Raw genomic sequence first — 23,511 nt, 5'->3', positions numbered from 1 at the left:
CTTGATATTGTTTAAAATAACTAACGGAAATGAATATGTGGCTTTTCATATGATCCGTGCTCTTAGGAAATAAACATTATATAGGATGTACTATAGAATTCAAAATTAAGAGAGATAACTCTGTAAATAACATTAAATTACAATAGAAACTATTGGACTTTTGGTGTGGATTATCTACTCAGATGGGAAAGAATAATTATGTATTTCATCATATAGATCTATAACGCAACCTAATACCAAAAATAAAAATAAGTAACCTTTTTTGAAGTGTATCACCTTTTACAGCATTTGTATGCTTCTTACTATGACTACATAACTTTTTGTAGTTAAAGAGGCATGACATATTTCTTGTAAACACGCACAGTAAAGTAAATTTAGGTTCACCAGTGGCGAATCCTGGTTTCAAATTTTTGTTTTTTTTAAAGGGAGGGGTAAATATGATTGAAAGTGGCAAAAGAGCAATCAAGGGAACCAAGGTTATAGCGGTAATCAAAAGAATGTAATCCAGTGACAAAGACCAGACATGGAAAACAGACATAAACAACAAAGAACATAAAGTAACTAAAATAATACATACAAAGTAACAAAAGTAAATGAGCAACTCGGACTCCACAAAAAACTGGGAGCATGGACCAGGTGCACCGGTAGGGTAAGCGTCCTCTGCTTTTCTAGAAACACCCACCGAGTTGCTCATAAAAAGTCAAGTCCGAGGTAGACAAACAAGGAAAGGAAAACTATGACCCGTTGAATACATCAGTTTTCATAATGCTGATGGATACACCATAATGATCCACGAGTTCATGGTGACGACCATAAAACTTCTGTAGTGATGATTTCAATCTTGTAGCAACATAACCCTGTTCCAGAAGCCTATTTGTTAGAGTTCTAGCGCGATACAAAAAGTCTGCGTAGTTTCGGCAAGCTCTGGCATAACGTATGAGTTGTGATATGAACACTCCATACGCAGGAGCCGAAGGGATGTTGCCACAGATGAAAGGAAAGTTGACAATTCTGAATGAAAAGTCATCACGTTTGTCGTAAAGTTTGGTCAATAGTTTTCCTTTACCATCGATTTCTAAGTGTAGGTCAAGATATGCGGCTGACTTCACAGTGTCTGTAGTATCCTTTATCTCACATTCTTTTGGGTAGATGCGATGTATCAAATCCCCGAAATTAGGAGTGTTTAAAGATAATACGTCATCTATATAGCGGAAACTGAGATTGAAGAATCTAGCCAAACGATATTCTTTCTTTCTGATCAGATCAGCTATAAAGTCAGCCTCATAAGAGTGAAGGAAAAGGTCAGCAAGTAAAGGAGCACAATTTGTTCCCAAAAACATATTTAGCAGTAATATTTCTGAAGAATCATGATTTCATGCAAAGAATTTTTCTCAAATTTTAGGAAAAAGAAGTCGGTAGAACGGGTCCACCTCCTTATGAATCCTCGTCTGTTCACGAAAACAACGTCATTGATCTTTAGTGACAGTTGATCTAGTTTGTTTACACGATTATTTAAAAAGAAGTCACACATGCACCAGCTTCTAAAGAGCAATCCTAAGCTACGTTAATGTATTCGGACTTTTTGTTTTTTTTAATAAAAAAAAATGTTAACACCTAGATAATAATTCGCGTTTCTTAACGAAATTTCGTGTATTGTTCCTCGTAATAATGACAACAAATTCCTATAGGAAAGAAATCTTTTATGTAAATATGTACCGAAAGTGATTCATTCAGTTTATTTCAAAATTTTTACTTAGAAAAAAAAATGGTGAACATGTCGACATTGACGTATGAACATACATAAGTAAATGTGTCCATACCTCGGCAAGAAACCATGTTTGCTGTTCACTCATACGTATAAAACCCTTTCCCCTTTTTTGGTTAACATCAGTGAATGTAGATCATTCAAATGACAAGTTAAAAAAAGTTATATTATATAGATTATCATTCGTGCCAAAGACACAGTAAGATTTAAATTTTGTTTGGAACAAATTTTGCACACTCGTTAAGTATAGGCGTCCGTCGGCACTCGTAATCATATTTTGGCTTTTCACTTATTCCGATTAATTATCCTGTTAATCTTTTTTTTCAGGTAGATACACCTGCAGTCGCTTTAGTAGCAAGATCGATAGATTTAACGGTTCACTTCTCCTCGGGAAGTGCCGTGGAAACGGAATGGATAACAAGCGAAAACGATTCTGCTTACAAAATGTGCACCGGAACTGTACACAGTTGCTCAGTATCATATACGTACAACAATACTGGCGACTTTAATATTACCCTTGTTACCAATAACGAGGTTAGTGCAAAAGTTCAAACAAACATAATGATTTCTGTTGTTAACCTTGTAGAAGGATTTAACATGACTGCTTTGGAGAGCTCGATAACTTCTGATCAACAACTTCAACTTGTTCTAAAACTCGATTCAAATGATCGTCTGCCAATGGGAAACCTTACAATTAATATTGATTTTGGAGATAACAAATTTGAGACTGTCAAATTAGACGACAAATTAAATGTTATTTTAGCTACTGGATATACTATCAACCATCAGTATGCTCTCCAGGGGGATGTCACGATTAAAGCGAATGTTTCCTCCGAATTGGATAGCCAATCACTTCCCGATATAGTTATTAATGTGTGTGATGACATTTCCAAACTGTCACTATCTGTTGCTGAATTTGCAAACACCAGTACCAATATTGATTTTTCTTTTTTGAATTATACAACTTATGGTTTTCAATATTTGATTGATTATGGTGATGGCAGTACCAAACAGAACGACGATAGTGCAATGCTTACTATTTTTGATAGTACACCATGGACTCATGCATATTCTTCACCCGGGGTTTACACAATAAAGATGAACGCATCTAATCTCAATCATTTCGTAGCATGTAAACGAGACATAACAATAGAAAATCCTCTTGCAGAACTAATTGTCTCCCCTTCCGATTATAAAGAATTTCCACTTCCGGATGGAAACATTGATTTTAAGGTGGAATTAGTGCAGAACGTTGCCGCACCAACAAATGTATCATGTAATGTTAGTTGGGATTCGTATAATCGAGAAGTTTCAACAGCAATATCTTTCGTAAATCCCTTTGAATACAATATATCCTTTACGTCATCGGGTTCAAAAAATATTGATATTACATGTAGAAACCGTGTAAGCGTTGTAAAACTTACTTCGCATATAAAATTGCAAAGCATCACATACCAAGACCTACAGTTTGTCTATCCCATATATACTTCCGTTAACATGTCTTTGAATAGTGCGGACGAATTGAAAGGTTTTTCTACCAATGTTAAATTTGCTATCTCTCTGTTTAGTTGCACGCGATTGCCGAGGGATACAGTAATAGAATTTGATTTCGGAGATGGATCTCCAAAACAAACTGCCACTAGCTTTTTAGCAAATCATGACTATTCTGTTCGCGGACACCATATTGTAACTGTAACCATAAAAAATGCCACAGAAATTGCTGATGTACGGAAGTTACAACTTCAAATCGGGGCTATCGAGTTTTCTGTTGATACCTACGTCGGATCAGTTGGATTCACTAATTTTAAGTTCAACATAAGCAGCGCCCCAAGCGCTGGAAAACCAACCTACGAGCTTGATGCTGGGGATAGTACTGTGTATCAAATTTCGGTAACAGAAAATCCCATGATACGTTTGCACAAGTACACATCACACGGAACATATTACCCCTACATAATCGGAACGTTTCCTAATTTCATAGAGATTGCGTATCTTGACAACGCACTTTACACAGATTATAATTTGTCACAGATTATGATCAGCTTTGAAACATCTATTGAATTACCACCAGGAGATATATCCGTTGTTGTGTCAAAACATCCATTGTCTGAAGATTTACCGGAAGTTAAATGTAATTTCAGCTTTGGTGATGCCATTGACAGGAAGGCCAAAACTAAAACTCAAGATATTACCATGGAAAACCCCTTGGTTTTTAATTACACGTATATTACATTGGGATATCAAAATGTCAATATTACTTGCTATAATCATTACGATCGGAACGAAAATATTACAATTATAGCCGTCGAAAATGAGTGTTTTCCTATGACTGGTATTTTTGATCGTCAATACTCTAATATCAATAACCCGTTAAAATTATACACTTCCGATGATGTCGACCTTTCAAGCCGTTTACCAATAACATGTGCCGATCGAGACGTTGCCTATGAGTGGAAGCTGTACACAGCATATTTAAACGGAACGGAAGTGGAATTAAACTATGAACCTCCGGAAAAACCGAAGGGTTCGTTTCGGTTTTCGAAAGGAAATATTCCGGAGGGAATATATCGAGTGACCCTAAATGTAAGTCTCGATGAAACGTATGTTTTCGAACCAACTTTTCTGCAGTTTGAAAGACGTCCACCCTTTTCTTCTATTGTTGGTGGATACCAACGCCAATATGGTCTCAACATGGGTGAAGTGGTCCTGGACGCATTTACAGAATCTTACGAGCTTGAGCTCGGGTTAGGTGGAAACCAGGATTTGTCATTTGCATTTTCATGCAAAAGGTAACAAGTTATTGTAGTTCCTAAACAAAGTCCCGTATTTAGTTAACACAACAAATTTTCATAGTACTTTAAAGTAAAAAAAAATCTAAATTAAAACAAAAATGTTTTTATTAGATATGATCAATTTTGGACGATTTGTGAGCATTGACTTTATCATTGTTTTTATCTTAGTAAACGATTATTTTCAATAATTAACACCGGCAAACGTATGTAAACTTTTAAACTTAAAATGCTCTAGAATTACCACACAAACCTAATAATTACATCGTGTGCACTGTAATTCATTAATGCAATGAAATGATACATCAATTACAGTAATATTGTAAAAAAAAACAAATTTCTCAATGCTAGTTCAATGAACGCTATATTCTCAGTGTTTTGTTTGTGTTTGAAAAAAAAGGCTTTTCTTGCAGAAGTAATTCCACACTGGGTACCCTTAGTGCTTTATCAGAAATGTATGAAGGATCCCGATATACCTTTACGGACTGTGCTGAACTATTGAACACTTCATATGGGCGTGGATTGGCAAAACTTACGTTCTTCAATGCCAGCAACGAAGGATACGCTATTACCGTTAATGTGTCTGTTGACCACCTTTATTCATCGTTTACACAACTGATATTAGTAATTCCTGGCTCACCGCCTGTTATAAAATTACAGTAGGTATTTCAAAGAGAAAAGACGCTAAAATAACGGGACAGGAATTTTATTCATAATTATGTCAAGTCCAAAATAAATCTGGCAAATATATACACTCCTTGAAACGTTCACGTATCGTTCATGCATCGTTGATCGTTCGTTTAAACGCACGATAAACGCATGAAAGAAGGGTTCGTTAAAAAGTTCTTTTATGTTTGTACATTAATTTTTCCTGTATTCAACTGTTATTATATTTTTTGCTTTTATTTTTTTTTATTTTCATCAATTCTATTTTCGATTTTTCTGTCTTACTTAATATTTGTTAATATTATTATTTTTCATTGTTCGTGTGTGATGCGTTTAAACGCACGCTCGAAGCGTTCGTTTATCGTCCGTTTGATGAGCGTCTAGCGTCATATAGGTATGGTGCGTGTGGGAAACCTAAAAGCCTCAAGGAGTGTAACACCACCGAGGCAGCCGGTACTGTAATGGTCGGTGCCTGAGTTGGTATATGCATTTCAAATGAAGTGGTGGGTTAAATATAGGTTTTGCAGCGCACAAAAAAAAAAAAAAAAAAAATTACACAAAAACAATCATTACTCATCTTTTAGACGAAACTGAATATTTTTCAACCAAATGATATTATAATGATGTATATTACATAGATGTTTGAGCACAAGAAAAGATTCAACTAAACATGTGCCTAAAATTTTAATTTATGCCTCTAATTGTATGGTTCATTGAATTATTTTGAAATCAAGATTATAAATAATGAATTTTCTATTATTACCAAATTATTCAGTAATGTAAAGTAAAAACATGAAAAGAAGGTCAATAAAGGCATAGCATGAATCGTTTGTGATAGTCAACGCCTTTCTTCCATTGTTATTTATATCCAAATATAATTACCTTAAAGAGGTAGACCTAGGTTAAGGGACATAATTCTTGAAATTAGTGATATGTTTGTATCATATTCAATGTCACCAAAACCTATCAAGCTTTCATTTGATACATAATTTTTATCTTTCAGCAATAACATGTACCCTGATATTAGAGCCTTCACTAGATAAAAAATGTAACGCTTTACCCTTACATGACTTCCATGCAAACTTTTCCGAATGAATTCAAAAAACGACATTTTTTGCAGATATCATTTTCTATACAAAGATTCGGCGTTCATTTCTACACAGGTTTTTTAAACAATGCAGTGGCTTAAAAAAACCTACAAATACTCTAAAGTCACGAAATTTATAATTCTTCATTTTCTTCCTGTTGTTGTAGATGTGTATTGAATTGTATGAATAAGTATGCTGTGTCTAGTAAATCCTCTTGGAGTGTAAAATGCGAAAACTGCCTGGAGAACGAAGTTTTATATTACTCATGGAGATTATATATGAAATATGATGTGAACTGGATCGAAATGTATGACCTTTCTTCATGGTCTGATACAGGTAAATTTATTACGTTTGTGTAAGCTTTAAATTCGTGTAGTTAAACACTTTATGATTTGCCAAATGATTCTATTATATGTGTAGAGACGTTAAATTAAAAGCTCACTCTCCTCACTTAAGTTCAGATTTTTTTTCAAATAATTTCTATTCCAAATTCTTAAGACGCAAAAAATTAAAACAGAGTACAATAAATACAAATACCAATATTCAAACAGTAAATCGCAATATTTGGCAACCAGGAAAATGAGCCTCAAAACGATGTATGTACATTGCAGGTATGACTATTTGCATACCATGTCTTCAGTTCTTAAATAAAATGAATGATCCATGGAATACAGTGTTGAATATACACTCTCCTTTGCCGACGAATTTCACAAATAATAATAGGTTAATTAATTGGAAAGAGTGAATAACCAAAATATTATCACGAGTGCCAAAGAATGCCTAGATTTAACGAGTGTTCGGAACTTGTTACGTGCACGAGTTAAATCCTCATGCGTTCTTGGCACGAGTGATAATTATATTGGTTATCAAGAAATTATACAATTCTTGCATGCGTAATTACAATTATCTGCATGATTTGATCAAAACCAAAAATCATGCTTTGCTATTTGAAATTCATGGATAGTCAATATGATGCTATCTAAAGTGTATATTCAGCAACATTTTAGAGTATATATAAGAGACTGTCAATGTAGAAACCAAGTAGATCATATGATATGGGTGGCACAGAGGAAAGTTTATCGCACATTTTTTGTTTCAATAATAATGATAAGCTTATTTTGATGTCAACTGAACTGGCGTGTGAAATTAATCGTAAATTATGACGTCACAGTACTGTTTTAGGTTATGACGTTACTTACGATCAACTTTACATTTTAAACGTCAGAAATGTTTCTGTTTCAAAAGTGATTGGCTCTGCGTGTATGTTCAAAGTTACTTAACAACGCAACAAAATGATGAAAATCGTCAAATGAAAGCGTTATTTCTTTTGTTTTAAATTCTGTGTAATTTAATTCTGTTTTAAAATTTTAAATTCTTATTCATTCTTTTTAGAAAACTATAATGGTTGTATATTTGTCGCAAACATGGTATGTGCCACCATCTGCTTTGTCATCCATGGATACCCTCTAAATTGTTCAACTGAAATGAAATCAACACTAAAACAAATTGTATGTTATCTGTTGTTGTTGATTTTTGTTATCATTGTAGGAACTACTAGCAAGGATTTGGTAATAAAAGCATCTACTTTAAACAAGGACACAAAATACAGATTAGTCAGTATAGTTTCAGGACAAGGTCGAAAAGGACACGGGGAATCGGCATCTGATTTCTTTACCAATGTACCGCCGTATGGTGGTGAATGTAAAGCATACCCACCGAAAGGTAACGACTGCAAGACGATAACAAATTATAACGTGTCTAAAAATTATTACCTGGCCTTTTTCGTTCCTATTGCATTGTACAGGAAATTTGATAAATGTGTTTTATTTGATTTTATGATATATCATATCGTTCGTCATTGTTCTTCCGGCAACATATTCTTTTTACAGGGATACATTGATATCTGATTCGATTCATACAAAGATGCAAGATATACTTTTACATGCATTATGCCCCCCTAATTATTATTGTTGTCAATCAAATTTTACAGAAAATTTACCCATCATTATTTTATTTTAAACGACGTTTTACTTTTCCAACCTACATTGTGTGCCGTCACGACAAATGCATACTATGTATAATGCAAACGTCTGAAATTTACGAAACATTGCATTTACTTATTCATGTATAAATCGATCAATAGACGAGTTACCCTTTTTAACGCGATTTAAAAAACTACATTCAACATCGCCTCGATATTGTTTTGGCAGGAAATGCATCGACTACTTCTTTTAAAGTCGAATGCACTAATTGGTTGGACGAAGGGGAGAATCCTGATAGGAATGAAACGAGGGATAAACAAGAAAATGTACCCCTGAAGTACAAATTCCTCACTGTGACAGTTCAAGACGATGACGGTACTGAGGAAGCAATACCATTCCAATACAGTGGTATACACCTAAATATTTAAATGTAGATATGTTCAAAAAGTGAAATACAGGAAACCAGGATTAATGTGTTTATAAAAAAGACACAATACAGGGATAAACGACAAGACAAAGAATATATACACAAATAACTTTGAACATGGAATAACAAGAATCGCACACAAATGGAAACTTTAATTAATGAGCGAACATGGCCCTACCATAAACTTGGAGCCTAGACCTGATGTTTCAGTTAGGGAAGGAATCAATTACATTATGTAGAAGCAACCACCGAGTTGCTCATTAAATGTCACGCCCAGGGTACACAAAAAAAGTAAGAAAAACTATGACACATCGGTTCCCATTTAGCAAATGGACACACTATAACGAAATGAGAGTTTATGGATAAACGCATTTGCACAAAGCTTCTATTCCATCCATTTCTAAGGACATATAAAAACTTATAATAACCATACAGTACTGTCTGCTAGTAATGCTCCGAATACAAACCGAGCGACAGATTATGCAGCAGTCTTTGTGAGAACAATGCAAATTCTGTAAAATATAAAACACCCAAGAACGAGATGACATTGTTATTTTTGTTATTAAGTTGCATCTTAGGTTTATATGATGGAATGCATGATTATTCATTCCAATCTGGACCCGAGCAGGTCCGGGTGTCAAGAAATAGGCCTGCAGCAGCGCTAAGCTTGTCGTACAAGGCGACCAAGTAGTGCTCAAAACCTTAGCCGGGGGTCTAGGGCGCTTTGCCCACAGAGCAACTGGGTTGTATGCCCCTGGTGTGTTACATCCTGGGGTTGTCAGGCTATAATAAGGAAAACCTGACCACAAACCATAGTGGTGCACCGTGCTGGGAAAGCCGCCATGTTCCTCCACGTTAAAAAAAAACCATTGTGGTATTCTCCCGGAGTAGGAACCATAGGGCTCCGCCACAGTGGGCTAAATTGCCCGACCCTACACAGCTCTCCCTATTGATAGTGGCAATTAAAATTTGTCGACCCCATTAACCTTGTGTCTTATACCATTTTTCATTTTATCATCATTTCACGTTCATTTTATCATCCACTTCATGCCTGAATATAGCTGAAATATTGCTGCTCGAACGTTTAACCCCAACAAACAGACAAAAAAACATTTCAATCTGTCTGCTCTTAAGAAATGATTCACGTGGAAAATCCAATAGTTTCTATTGTATTTTAGTATCCTTTACAAAATTATCTCTTTTAATTTTGAATTATACAGTACATTCTATGTAACTTTTATCTCCCACGAATAAAAATAATATGAAAAACTACATGTTGCTTTCTGTTTACTGTGACATTTTAAACAAAATATCAAGAACCAAAATATGTAAGATTTTCAACCATGAATCAAATTTTGCATGATTCTTATGTGAAATGCTACTTAATTTAAAAATATTGGGTTGTTGTTTATGTTTTGTTTATTGATTTCTATGATTTGTATGATTTGTATGATTAAATACTAGGGGATTCTTAAACGTTCAATAAAAAGTCAAAAGATTAATGAATTGCTTTGAACTTTTGACAAAAATGCTGGTAAGCTTCACAGAAAATAAAATAACTAACAAACAATAAGAATAATCTGAAGTAAAAAAATAAGCCAAAGGAAACACATTTAGATAACAGTTAACCCATTAATGCTTTAATTGTTTGATTCATTTTATAATTATTCTTATCAATTTCTATTTTAGGCGAAATGACAGCCACTGAAATAAAGTTTGCACAGGGCGATCCCAATCAAAACTTCACAGTTATTCTGAGAGTCGGCATATATGATATGTTTGGTGATTTTAACGTTACAGTTTTAACAGTTATTGTAAGAAATAATAACGTACTTTTCTAGATGAAAAATGCGTAATTAATTGATGCAATATATTTTAATAAATTTTATTCTTGTAATTAAAGATATAAAATAATTAGCAATGTTACGAAATGGTTAAACCACCAATTACACGAAAGCCTATATCACACATAGTGATCTTCACTAGTTTTAATCAACGGAAATCCTTTTAAAGAAAGTTCACTGCTTCTGCCATTCCGTTTTTTACAAACTTATTGCAGTCATTGCATCATGCTCCGAAACTGTGTCTGGCGTTCTGCAGTGGTTAAGGAACGAAATACTGATGCTGCCTTAAGCTTGTCATTTGCATATGTTAGTATAATCGACGATATGTTTCAAATTCATTCCTTTGTATTTAAGAGTGAACCGCCGATGGAGTATGTTCCAACTCATCCTAACGATGTGAGTGCCTCTGAAAAACTGTTTGACGATTTTGGTTCGGAATATAAAAAAGTAGACAAGGGAGGTAACACTATGGCGGTGATGCGGCTGATAGAATCATCTACTAGTCTTTACAGTAATTTAAATCTGGTGAGTATTAGTGGTTCAACTGCTGTTTATTTTTATACAGACTGTTTTAAAATCTAGATTTTTGAGCGTACTTGTTTTTTTTTGCGTTTAAGTTTATATGTTCTTCGGACAGTTTGAACGTTTGTTATCACATTAGCATAACGTAGACGGCGCTTTGTTTAATTGTTTGAAAATGTCAAATTGCCTTGTAATTCTGTTTAGTTAATTAAAACAAGCTGAAACATCTCACTCTGTTGCAACTGAATTTACTATTACTATGAATTTCCCATGTTCTGTTATTACTTGTTTTTTTTCGTATATTGCCTTTCGTAGTTCTCGGCTGTTTTGTTTCCAGATTTTGTCTCCTTTTAAACACACTTTGTTATTCATGCCTTTTCTTAGATAAAAACGTTTTTAAGGACTAAGTATTATTTCATTTTTATATCACAGATATCACACTTTGTTTTATCAAATATTCTGTTTATTGGCGAATAAAGTAGACCTAGGGTAAGGGACACAACTCTTGAACTTTTTTTTCTCCCGCAGTACATTGCATTGATTATTTGTTTTTAATTTCGTGACTGTATCCAGGTTTTCACTGTTTTGCCATTTGTTATTTCCTCAACCAACTACATGTACATATGAGTCGGAATGTAAAATACTGATCTTATGTTTATGCTGGTTTTTATCGACAAGTTATGTCAATTCAGATTAAGACAATAAATTGAAACGAGCATCAGATTGAATCACCTGACCAATTATAGATAAACGGCATTTATTTAGTAAAAAGCATATGATTTAAAGTAAACAACATATGATTTAAATTAAACAACATATAACCAAAAGTGAAACGGATATAACTTTTAGATGATAGCATGAACAACATATTATTCTAAATAAACAGCATGCCGTTGTAAAGGTACAACATACAATTATGAATTTTCATTATAAATTATGATAACACCAAAGAAGTCAGTTGTGGCGTTCCATAATATTTAAACTGTTCTTAAGTATTGTATCACCTCGATGTTCTAATCGAAGGGTTCTTGAACTCAATGGGGAGATCAATGATCGGTGAACGGTTGCGTTATACCCAAGACATAAAAAATGATGTTCACTGCTTCTCTCATTGGTATGAGACATACACAACATGAGGTATATTAAACAATGAATGGCTGGTTCGGATTCAGAATAATGTGTCTAAATATGAGTACATGACTTTAGTGGTCTTCTAGCATATTAAGAATCCAATTATGCGTGTTGGTCTAGTGAAAAGCAGAGTCACTTCGATTGGTCAATCGTTCTCGTTGGATTAAATTTAATTCTTTGTCCTCCCAAACTAAGTGACTTTAATACGTTTTGAAATGCATAGAATATCTGTCATAGAACATTAAAGTACAATCAATCAATCAACCAACCAACCAATCAATCATTTTTGAATAATGAATAAACAAAATTTTCTAAAGACCCGAAACACACATCCGGAAACATTTGAACATATTAGAAATTTTATTTGTTTAAATCCTTAGGCCTTCGTTCTATCATTATCGTGAAGTTCTCATTGAAAACAAATCCAACTTTGTTTTCTTTTTGAAAATATTTTTCTTAAAACCGCTAAAATAAACTATTTTCATCTGGCAAATACGAAAACTTTAATGAGGAGTTGTTATACAGCTTAGGTCATAAGGGTCAATTCATCAGTTTAAAGTTTTATTTCATTTATTATGATTGTCAAGATATATAATATATGAGTGACAGAGATCGTCACATGCTGCCATTGTGCACCTCTTATTTGTTTCTGCATCTGAATTACTTTGAAGGTTTCATAAAATGGTTCTAGGTTGCAGAGTAAGGGTGATAACCACGATAGCTTGCTAATAGTTTTCTAGTTTTATTTGAAAGAGTAATCAATGGAACCAAAATGGCAGCCATGTTCTTGCAAGATAAAAATTCTCCACCCACATATTGTTAAAGAGTAATTAAGGGAACCAAGGTTATAGCGGTAATCAAAAGAACGAAATCCAGGACAAAGACCAGACATGGAAAACAGACATACACAACAAAAAACATAGAATAACTATAATCATACATACAAAGTAACGAAAGCAAATATGCAACTCGGACTCCACTAAAAACTGGGAGCATGGACCAGGTGCACCAGTAGGGGTAAGCGTCCTCTGCTTTTCTAGAAACACCCGTCGAATTGTTCATAAAAAGTCAAGTCCGGAAGATATTTATTACCGACTTCTATTTTTTTCACATAAACAATAACATAATTCAATTATAATACTTTTGTACCATTCGAGACCGTATACTGTTAGCAATAAAACATACACTCTTTGAAACGTTCATGTTTCCCATTATAGCGTTCGTGCATAGTTTATCGTGCGTTTACGCATCGTTTTGCGTTCGTTTAAACGCACGATAAACGCATGATAGAAGCTTTCGTTTAAACTCATGATATAAGCTTTCGTTTATCGTGCGTTTGGTGATCGTTTAGCTGCGTTTTGGGTTTCGTGCATGCGGGAAACGTAAACGTCTCACGGAGTGTATCAGAGAGCAGCGAACTCCAATTGACTATACTGAACAAGGTTAGTTTTACGATTCGAAATACATGTAAATCTTTTCGCCGTTCAGAATGACAACAATTTTAAAAGTCAAATACACTAGAATTATAATTATGAAGTCAACAAGGAAAAAGCCCGATATGTCCTTCAACTTTTGTTCACATCATGGAGCGGATCATTTATTTTCATTTGATATTTCAGACCTTTTATTTTGACAGGTTTGTTAAGCCATTTTAGTTGGGTGAAAATACGAAAGACTTGAAACAAAGCCAGTCATTGGTTAATAATTCCCACTTCATCATTGTAGAAGTCGACGTAAGATTGAACCTCATTCTGATCTTTAAATCTAAAAAATGTCGTCTAAATCCCAACCTCGAAGACATTTCATGAACAGCGATATCGAATACGAGCAATGTAATATCGCGTTTACATGTGGCTTGAATGTGCTACATATGGTATAAATATAGTAAATATTCATGATGTCACAATAACTGCCCCTTTGGGGAGAACAATCTGTCATAAAGAGGAGGCCTGTGGCCATGGGATTGAATTATATTTTTTCAATTTAATATATTTTGAAAGAAATTTCATTTTTGCACTTCAGAATATGCCAGTTCTGCATTTGGCTGTTCTTTTTTTCACAGCACTTTAAACAGTGGTGGCGGCTAGGGTCAAAATTTAGCACATTTTCAAATTGTATGTAAGGAAGCCATGGAAATTGCCAAAAAATACCGCATGACCCTATGTTTCGATAGTTGCAAAATGTAATTTGGCTTATGAACCTTAAAGAGTGTTACATAAAACTGCTTGATTTCTAAAGGTTTATTCACAAGGGGCATCACTTGAAATATGGGTTTGCACTGGAAGCAATGGGAGTTCTTTTACTGAATTTATTCATACATGCTTCTCGTTGATTTGATAGGTAATATTCAACAACTCTGAGCTAGAGAAAACGAACCAGGGAATTAGTTTTTACACTGATATGATATGTGTCACTTTGCTGAACAAAAGCAAAGACATAACAAAATATGGACACACATCTTCAATAATTTCACACAAAACTTGGCCAAGCAGGTTGTCGTGTGTTGGTGGGTTGTGTCCCTTTGAATGTTCTTGTAATAGTAGACCAACATCTCTTAGTTCTTCTTACAAACTTTTTTTTTTATCCAATGAATATGATTTTGCGGATTTTAAGGTTTTAAAATGCATGTAATTGTTTTAATTCTGCGATTACTGTACTTTCTCTAGCCGACAAAATCCACACCTGACACGTCAACACCTATGAAATGTGTTTATTACAATGACGAGGACGATGAAGAATCTTCTGTTAAAACATTTCTACGTCAGGTCAGTAAGATAATTCATTCTGCTGTAAGGGAAACAAAAGTAGAAACTACACCTCTGCAAGATAAGACGGACAAATTCTTCAACCATTAAGTAAAAAAGAGGAACCATACCACATAAAATAAATTCAAATTCTACATTCGTCAGATTGGAAAGACTAATTCTACTGTCATAATGCAAAAACGAAAATTTCTACCTTTCTCATGAAAGAAAGAAAAAAATATATGCCACTACAAGAACAGGAAGATAAATCATACCAACGTCAGGTAAGAAAGGCAAATCCTACCACCGTCAGATAAGGAAGACAAATTATTCTGTCGTCAGTCAGTAAAATCTAATTCTACCCCCATACATCTGAAAGGAAGCAAACAAGCATTATCTCAAAGTTTCATCGAGCAAGAAAATCTTGTCAAATTAAACATGGCAAAATTATTATATCCGATGATTGATACCATTACGGGTAATTAAAATCACACCTTCGGAATAAATTGAATTTATTTTTAGTTAAAGTGTCAGCACAACATTATTTGAATATCTTTGTTTCCACCCTACCAGAAAACTGATTCCTTAATAGACGAGATTGAAAGTAAGATTCCGCCAGATGATTATGCGACAGGAATGTCTCCTTCAGATGCCACATTTGTTGCAAAAACCGTTCGTCAAATGATTACAAACAAGGCTCTTTTTACGAATAGAGTTTCCGTAAGTAACTACGTAAATAACGCTCAGTGATACATTTGTAAGCGGCTAATATCAAAAAGGAATTGTCAAACTTTGGAGTTTTATCAAAACGTACTGTGAAAGTACATATATTCGTGGGTAACAATTTTTGTGGCTTAAGGGGAAAGCAAAAGTTTGTGGATTCTTGAATTCGTGGTTTTGATGATCCTGACATACAATTTTCAGAAAATAATCCTTTTTTTTGGGGGGAATCAAATTTGGTGGTCTACTTTATCCACGAAATCCGCGAAAATTGGTACCCCACGAACATTAGTACTTTAACAGTATTTTTTAATGGATTGGTAATTGATATAAGTATACTATGACACTGGAAGACTAATAGTAATTCTGTATAAGAATCAGGCAATGCATGGCACATTATTTTTCTCAATTTGTTTGCCTCAAATATATTCAAATACACATAGAAAACAACTGAAAAGGCTATATTCCTGCTTATATAAGGAAAAACGTCGGGACAATTCTCCGCTATTTTTCCATAGTGCATTTCAACTAAATTTGAACTATCAGTATATCTTGAAAAGGCAAACCTTACAAACACTTTGACAGTTATTTCTTGAGGTTATGAGATATAAATACTTAATAGATAATGCAGTAAAATCTCTGTGTATTTTCACTTCATGTGCCACACCTTATACACATTTTGCCTGATTCTTAGAAGGAGAAGTACTTAAATTGTTCAACTTCAATATTTTTTACTGAATGTTAAAAATGGATAACATTTATTTTTCAGTTTTAATTTTAGTCTTTGTATGTGAAGGTCGTGGCTATATGTACAAAAATACATAATTTTCCTTGTTGACTAAGCACTGCTTCAATATTATATCGCTCATTTGTGGAACGACAGAAATATGCAGACATTTTAATCCGTTATGTGTTTATTCGTTAAATGTTATACGTTATTTCCGCAGTTGTCGGAAAAAAGGTTGTGACAAATTTATGTGTCAGAACATCTATTTATACAGGGCATTGCTGATGCTCCGTCCCTTATAAGAATTTAGGTTATTCCTATAAGGAATCGAGCTCTTTGTACTTATTATGGGTACATGTTGTAACATCTCGACCAACGGGAATATACCAAATTCCCATGACACAAGATTAGCATCTACGTTTAAAAAGTTAAAACTTTTGCATACTAACTACATATTTATCATCCACTTCATGTTCATCGCCTGAATATAGCTGAAATATTGCTGCTTGGGCGTTAAACCCCCAACAAACAAACAAACAAACCTAACTACATACATGAATGTCATTTTCAAGATACGTCATTTTTGACAAATTGATTGTGAGAGAGTCATTGTTCAGAATATATTCATATAAACGACGTCGCTGACACTCCGTCCCTTTATTAGTTCTTATGAAAGATTGTCGACTGTCGATTGCTCAGTAAAATCCATTATATTTATCAAATGTTTTCTGCTATACATTTACAATTTACAGAGGCGAATTGCAAAAAGCTTACGGAAAATAATGAAAAACATCAGGAAGATATTCAGTAAGAAACCATTTCCGTTAACGGATGTCTCTGCAACGAAAAAAGGAATAGAAGGTAAAGTCTCCTGGATTTTATATTATTTTATTGAGAAAGGCGTGTCACTGTGCTATCATGATGTACATGTAGTCACACAAACGGACCCTTATTATTTATAACGCATTAAAAGAGTACCATGTGTACATATCTCTATATAAAATACTGAAACGGGTTGAAATTGTCGATATGTTTTGGGGTATAAGCCAAATGGATATTATCAGGCAATGTGGTTTGCATTGAGGTGGGCAATGGAACAAAAGGACACAGAGCAAGGCACAATTTTAAAGTGTGGGCGGAAATTGTAATTGGGCAATTAAAAAAGAAAAAAAAAACAACAGTTTTTTGGAAACGGATAATAAAGCATAAAAAGATAAACATTTAGAAAAGGTATAGGTATGTTCACGCATATTGCATTGGGAAATCAAGATGTAACATACAAGTTTGACCTGTCCTTGACTTAAATTGCGTCTAATTGCTTTTTTTCAGCGGTATCAAGCGTGATAGTTAAAGTCCTAAATTTTTGGAAGACATCTGGCAAGACAGATTTGAAAAAGAAGTATAACTTTAATGATATTAAAGACGAATTCATGAGATACTATAATCAACACCCAGAGGAGTGGGGTAAAGATTTTAAGAGTGAAGAGGATTTTGACGAAAAAGTACAAACTTGCCTCGAGAAACGAGAGAAAATTCAAGAAAAGCAAATACAAATGGCAAATGAGGTATACAATTTGAAATGTAGATTACTGTTATTAAATGTCAAAATATTATCATATAGTATAAATTACACATATCAATAAATACAATTGGACCAATGAAAAGTAATTGAAATAAAGGTTAAAGTTGAATATTTTTTTAATATTGTGGTAGATCTAGGATTGGAGACATAACTCATCGTTTCGTTTATGTAAGCCTTTTTACATTAGTATCAGGGTAACATTCAAGTTACTGAAATATAGTTCATTCCATTCCAAAGGAATGTTTGAAAAGATTTAAGTAGCTGTCTTTGTATGAATCATGCAAAATCTGAAAAGATGTAATCCACCCCCCCCCCTTCCCCGAAAAAAAGAGTCTACATATTCTTACTTTTGTAATTAAGTTGTTTTATGGGTCTGGGTTATAAAATGTGTAATTATTCATTTAAATCTGTCTGTTCTTAGAAGATTATCAACATGGACATTGCAAAAGATTTTGTTATATGTGAGTGTCATTTACAGAGTTATCTCCATTAATTTTGAAATCTACAGTGCATTCTATATAATTTTATCTCCTAAGACCACAAGATATATGTAAACCGAATGTTGATTTCTGTTTACTATGGCAGTTCAAACAAAATATCAAAAATAAAAATAGGTAGGCTTTTCACCCATGAATCACATTTTGCATGATTCTTAGCTGGGGTAATTCTTTCATGTAATTGAATAACAAACATATCATTGATTTATTTCTCTTACCAAGGTTTTCCTCCTTAAAACATCTATATTAGTAAAGTATGTGGGAACCTCAATATTGTTTTATTTTACTCCGTTCAAACATGTACATGTACCTGCAAATTTTCCTTTTTTATTCGTTGTTTGCTGGATCGATTTCGAGTTCGAACATTTTTTGGTTATCGACGCGTATAATACACACGCACAATTAATTTGCGCGCTGGGGTTTGAAATATGCAGCAGATAGATCACGCACTTAGTAATACCATTTATAATCAAAACACTATCTGTTTTCGATAAGTTACTTGGGCTATGTATACATGTGTATAAAGAATTTGTGTTTATGTCGAGTGAAAAATAAAGCGGAATTAGCGAGAAAACAACAATGCAATTTTTAGAGATGCTCATTGGAATAAATATGAAAATAGAGCTTCATATATTTCAGTGATAAACTAACCTCAACGGTGCAACCAAATTTGAGATCATTAATTAAAAATATGCTTAGATGTAATATTAATTAACCTATATTAATAATATGAAACTAGTATTTCTATATTAAAAATTAATTCTTTAAAAAAATGACGGTTTATGTCGATTGTGCCACAACCCTGTTGTCGGCTATTTATTTTAGTTAATCCGATTCCCTGGGAAAAATCCACGATACTATATATACTTATAACTTAGTTGCAAATTCATTATGTATCGGACTTCATTCATTTGTAGTTAATTCAAGGAACGATTTTCCCTCAATTAAAGATAGCGTGGGCAGCTTCTTTTATCTTTTCGCGGTTCGAGAATCTGTTGACACAGGTGTGGACTTGCAATTAACAGATAGGTATACACGTAGGACTTCATATGGTGCAATATGATTATTTAATCATAGAACAAGTTGCGGAGTTTTTAAATCAGGAAAACAACCAGTTTTGATCTACCATAGTGGTTTAATGTAAATGTTGCATGTATAACAAGAACAATAAACGTTTTACAATATTTTTTTAGTATGTTTTTTTTTTTTTGGGGGGGGGGAAATTGTCACGCTCAATCTCTCACATAAAAGAGTTGAAATCAGGGAAATCTCCCCTATACCGACTGTCAGAGGTTACAAGACCTCAAGTTAGGGAACCCCTCATGTTTGGGGTACTACTCCTCATATGGCAGTTTTTAAGTCCATTGTAAAACTTTATAGTTATCTAAATACATGCATGCAATTTGTTAAAAAGTGGAAATATTTGTGTAATTTTAAGTAACTTTTGAAAATGAAGTACATGTTCATTTCCATTCATTCATAAGTTACAGACCCAAGTAAAACACAATATTTCAAGGCCCACAACTATTTAGTTATACCCCGGATAGGAAAATTAAGAATATTATATGTTTGAAGTGGCTCGAATAAAACGTTAATTATAATAACGAATAAGTGAACAACAGCCACTCTTAAAAGGTAAAAAGGAACTATATAAAAATATAAATTAATGATATAAAATTGACAAAATGACAATATGTCGTGAAATGTTAAAATAAAAATATATCTTATATTTAGATATTTAAAGTATTCTTATTCAGAAAAAATATACTTCAAATACAATAAACATTCCCACTTTTAAATAAATTAAGACAATTTTCAAACATTCTAATGCTATAATGGATGAATAACTCATAATAAGGTTGTTGAGAGCTTTGAATTAAATTGTTAAGACAGTTTAAGACTTAGTCGAGACTGGTTGAGACTAAGTCGAGACTGGTAAAACTGTTTGAGACTGGTCGAGACAAGTTAAGACTTGTTAAAACTTGGTGGAGACAGGTCAAGACTGTATCAAAACAAGTTGAGACATGGTCGAGACTAGTTGAGACTAGTTTGGACAAGATGAGACTCGGTCAAGACAATCCAAGTATTTTTCAGACATATTTAGAAAAGTTAAGACAGAGTTAGCACAAGTTAGAACACAATGTACCCTATTCAGACTTATATAACTTAATAGTGAGTGTTCAGCATTATGAGATCTATCCGTTGTCAAATGTTCATTTTAATTTGTTAAGCCATGTTGAAGTTATTTCCCTTTTTCGACGTTTTTTTTCTTTTTTCGCTTTTTTAATGTTATTTCGTTCAAAAGCTTCTCCTCTGACACTAATTGACCAATTCGAACCAAACTTAATATGAATGTTCTCGAGGTATCCTGCATAGAACTATTGTGGGGATTCTAATCCGTAGAAATATATGGCCGTTGTTCTTAACAAATGAACAAAGGGGTCAGACAGTAAGTTTTCGCATATATCTCCAAACCGTTAGGTTTAGCAAAATTATTTCTGTAGCTGAAATGACCCTTATTATAAGCCTTCAAAAGCTTCAGGGATCAAAGTTGTCAGGTTTCTCATTGAAAGATGAAAAATTATGTTTTTTTTTTAGTTTTTAGCCAATATCTTGAAAACTATAATAGATAGAAAGAAACTTCCAATCGCTGAAATGATCCTTATCATAGTCCTACCAAAGTCTTCTGGAGTCAAAATTGTTGGACAACTCCTTGTTAAATTTATTGCCCTTGAAAGACAAACCTTAACTAGGTGAGCGATTTAGGCTCCTGAGAGCCTCTGGTTTTATTTATTTGAACAATGAATTTTAGAAATAACAGTTTAAATGTTTATATTAAAAGAAATTACAAATATAAAATCAAATTTGATAATGTGTATATTTGATACGAAATATTCAATGAGGAATCTACGGATAGTATATGATATACGTAGGTGTGAAGTATGTACTTGTTTTGTACAATGTAACACTAGTGACACTCTTTTGATAAACTCATTTTGGTCGTAGTTCATTCCTCCTCTGATTCAGTTTTCAGTTTTTGAAAATGATTTGGGACAAGATATATATTTATGAAAGCTGCAATACGTTTTGTCTTTAACCAAATACGTGCATGTACAACCACTGTCTGGTTGTTATGAATAAGTATATACCTATAATTAACTTTATCTTTTGACTACGACTATTTGCCCAAATGTTACAATGTGGCAAACATAGTTTGATCATGTTCTTAAGCATCATAAATTTTTCATATTTACAAAAAATGTTAACTTTCTAAGAAATATATTTTAAGACTGCAGAGGGTGCAAGTGACGTCATAGAATCAACGGAGGATGCTTTGGATTCAGCAGCTGCAACGGTTTCTCCGGGAGAAGGTGTATGGGAAAACAGTGGTACAGGGATGTTGTTAAGTGTCGAGAAGGACAGTAAAGATACTTTTTTGAACAAAACTGTGAAAAGAAAAGGATTGTCGTTACAGTTTGACAACTCGTCATTGTCTAATATCACAGAGGGTGGCAGCATGGAACTACAGGTATATGTATTTACAATTATTTTGACTCTGTTCGATAATTCTGGCATTGTGTGGTAACAAACCATCAATTCATTCAGAATATATTTGTTGGGAAGAGTTGAACAATGAAATAACAACGAACAATAATCTCGGTAAATGAATATTTACTCTGTTTAAACATTGTTTCTGTCAAGTGACGTTGGGAAAACACCTTAACGAGCGGTCGAAATCCTGTCTACCATCATTGTTAAATTAAACTAAATATCTATTGTTTGAAGTTACAATTGACCTTGTTGCTGCCTGTGTTATGTATTGTCAGTTTACCAAAAATAATCGTAAGATAGTGACGTTCGGTATTCTCGGTTTTTCTCTTCTTTGCACTGTCGTTGTGTAAACTCGGGATTTTACCACTCCCCGTTGATCATTTTATTAATTAGTTTTGGCGTCTAAAGTTTTCATTTGCAAGAATTCAGACTTATCGGAAATTTTACTCGTATTCTGGAATACGAAAACGAAATTCCTGATTTCCTTACCGATGTTTCATAAATATGTTTCATTTGTTTTAAGAGTAATTTATGCATCAAGCCAAACAACTTTCAAAAGTTTGAATGGTTTCAATGCTGACATTTGTTTCTTTAACCAAAGTAACGCATAGTCACTGATAATATGCTAGTAATATAGAAAATGTGTCGATTCTTTAAAAACAATATTTACCTACGAACAACGAATTAAAGTATACAATAAAATATATTTTTTCCTCTAACCACAAAACTGATATCCACGAAAATAAATGAAACCTAAGTAACTACTTTCATAGACCCAAGGGATTATAAGATCAATTGTCTCTTCAAATGTCCGATGACACACACACACACATACACACAATGCTCTACCGAATTTGATACCTTTTTCAAATGGACAATTTATTGATCAACATATATTTTTGATTGTTTAATTTTTTGTAAATAATTTGATGAGATTTAATAAAAAAAAATATGGAGGATGATTGTCATGTATTGTCTGTCGCAAATTACTCTTTGATTCGATAGCTTTAATTCGATAAAGGTTGACTACTTTCATTTATAAGCAAGTTTTACGTACACTAACACTACCATCTAACAGATAAATTGTTGAACAAGTACGATACACAAGATACTATGAATCATTAACTAACGTTTGCTACGTATTTGAGTAGTCACCGTCAGTGCTGTAAATGGGGCATATCCGTTTGCCCTACTCTTAGTTGGCAACTGTTTGTGCGTACGGGCTACGTTTATGACAATTAATGTTTACAAATGCGATGCTGATTGCTCCATTGATTAATCAATCGATTTAAAGAATGGCAAAATTAGTATTAAGTATATTTAAAATATCTAAAACAATAGTAACATGTTGAAGAATCTAAATTCATAAATTTGAAGTTGATTATGTAGTTATGTAATAAGAAAAAAATGCTACTGCGAATCTATATGTAATTTGGATTTTTCAATCGGGAATGAGGAGTTTTCAGTTTTCTATA

At 33.4% G+C, this 23,511-nt stretch overlaps 1 protein-coding gene across 2 annotated transcripts in view; it reads left to right on the top strand.

The window, feature by feature from the left end:
* The window catches only part of LOC148620097 (uncharacterized), a 62,974-nt gene that overhangs the window by 19,624 nt on the left and 19,839 nt on the right, over positions 1 to 23,511 (top strand). For both annotated transcript variants that reach the window (XM_088580676.1, XM_088580674.1), the window contains exons 4-15: positions 2,093 to 4,554; positions 4,968 to 5,213; positions 6,475 to 6,644; positions 7,857 to 8,030; positions 8,519 to 8,698; positions 10,407 to 10,531; positions 10,916 to 11,086; positions 14,881 to 14,979; positions 15,532 to 15,678; positions 17,158 to 17,266; positions 17,735 to 17,970; positions 21,774 to 22,013. In XM_088580676.1, the coding sequence (XP_088436802.1) occupies positions 2,093 to 4,554; positions 4,968 to 5,213; positions 6,475 to 6,644; positions 7,857 to 8,030; positions 8,519 to 8,698; positions 10,407 to 10,531; positions 10,916 to 11,086; positions 14,881 to 14,979; positions 15,532 to 15,678; positions 17,158 to 17,266; positions 17,735 to 17,970; positions 21,774 to 22,013 (4,359 nt within the window). The remainder of the gene's footprint in view (positions 1 to 2,092; positions 4,555 to 4,967; positions 5,214 to 6,474; positions 6,645 to 7,856; positions 8,031 to 8,518; positions 8,699 to 10,406; positions 10,532 to 10,915; positions 11,087 to 14,880; positions 14,980 to 15,531; positions 15,679 to 17,157; positions 17,267 to 17,734; positions 17,971 to 21,773; positions 22,014 to 23,511) is intronic.

This window comes from Perna viridis, chromosome 4 (genome assembly GCF_037379345.1).
Source record: "Perna viridis isolate PV_CMFRI_1.1 ecotype Kerala chromosome 4, ASM3737934v1, whole genome shotgun sequence".
In the NCBI taxonomy this organism is placed as follows: domain Eukaryota; kingdom Metazoa; phylum Mollusca; class Bivalvia; order Mytilida; family Mytilidae; genus Perna; species Perna viridis.
The sequence above is the reverse complement of the archived record's forward strand: the minus strand, read 5'-3'. Positions and strand labels throughout refer to the sequence as shown.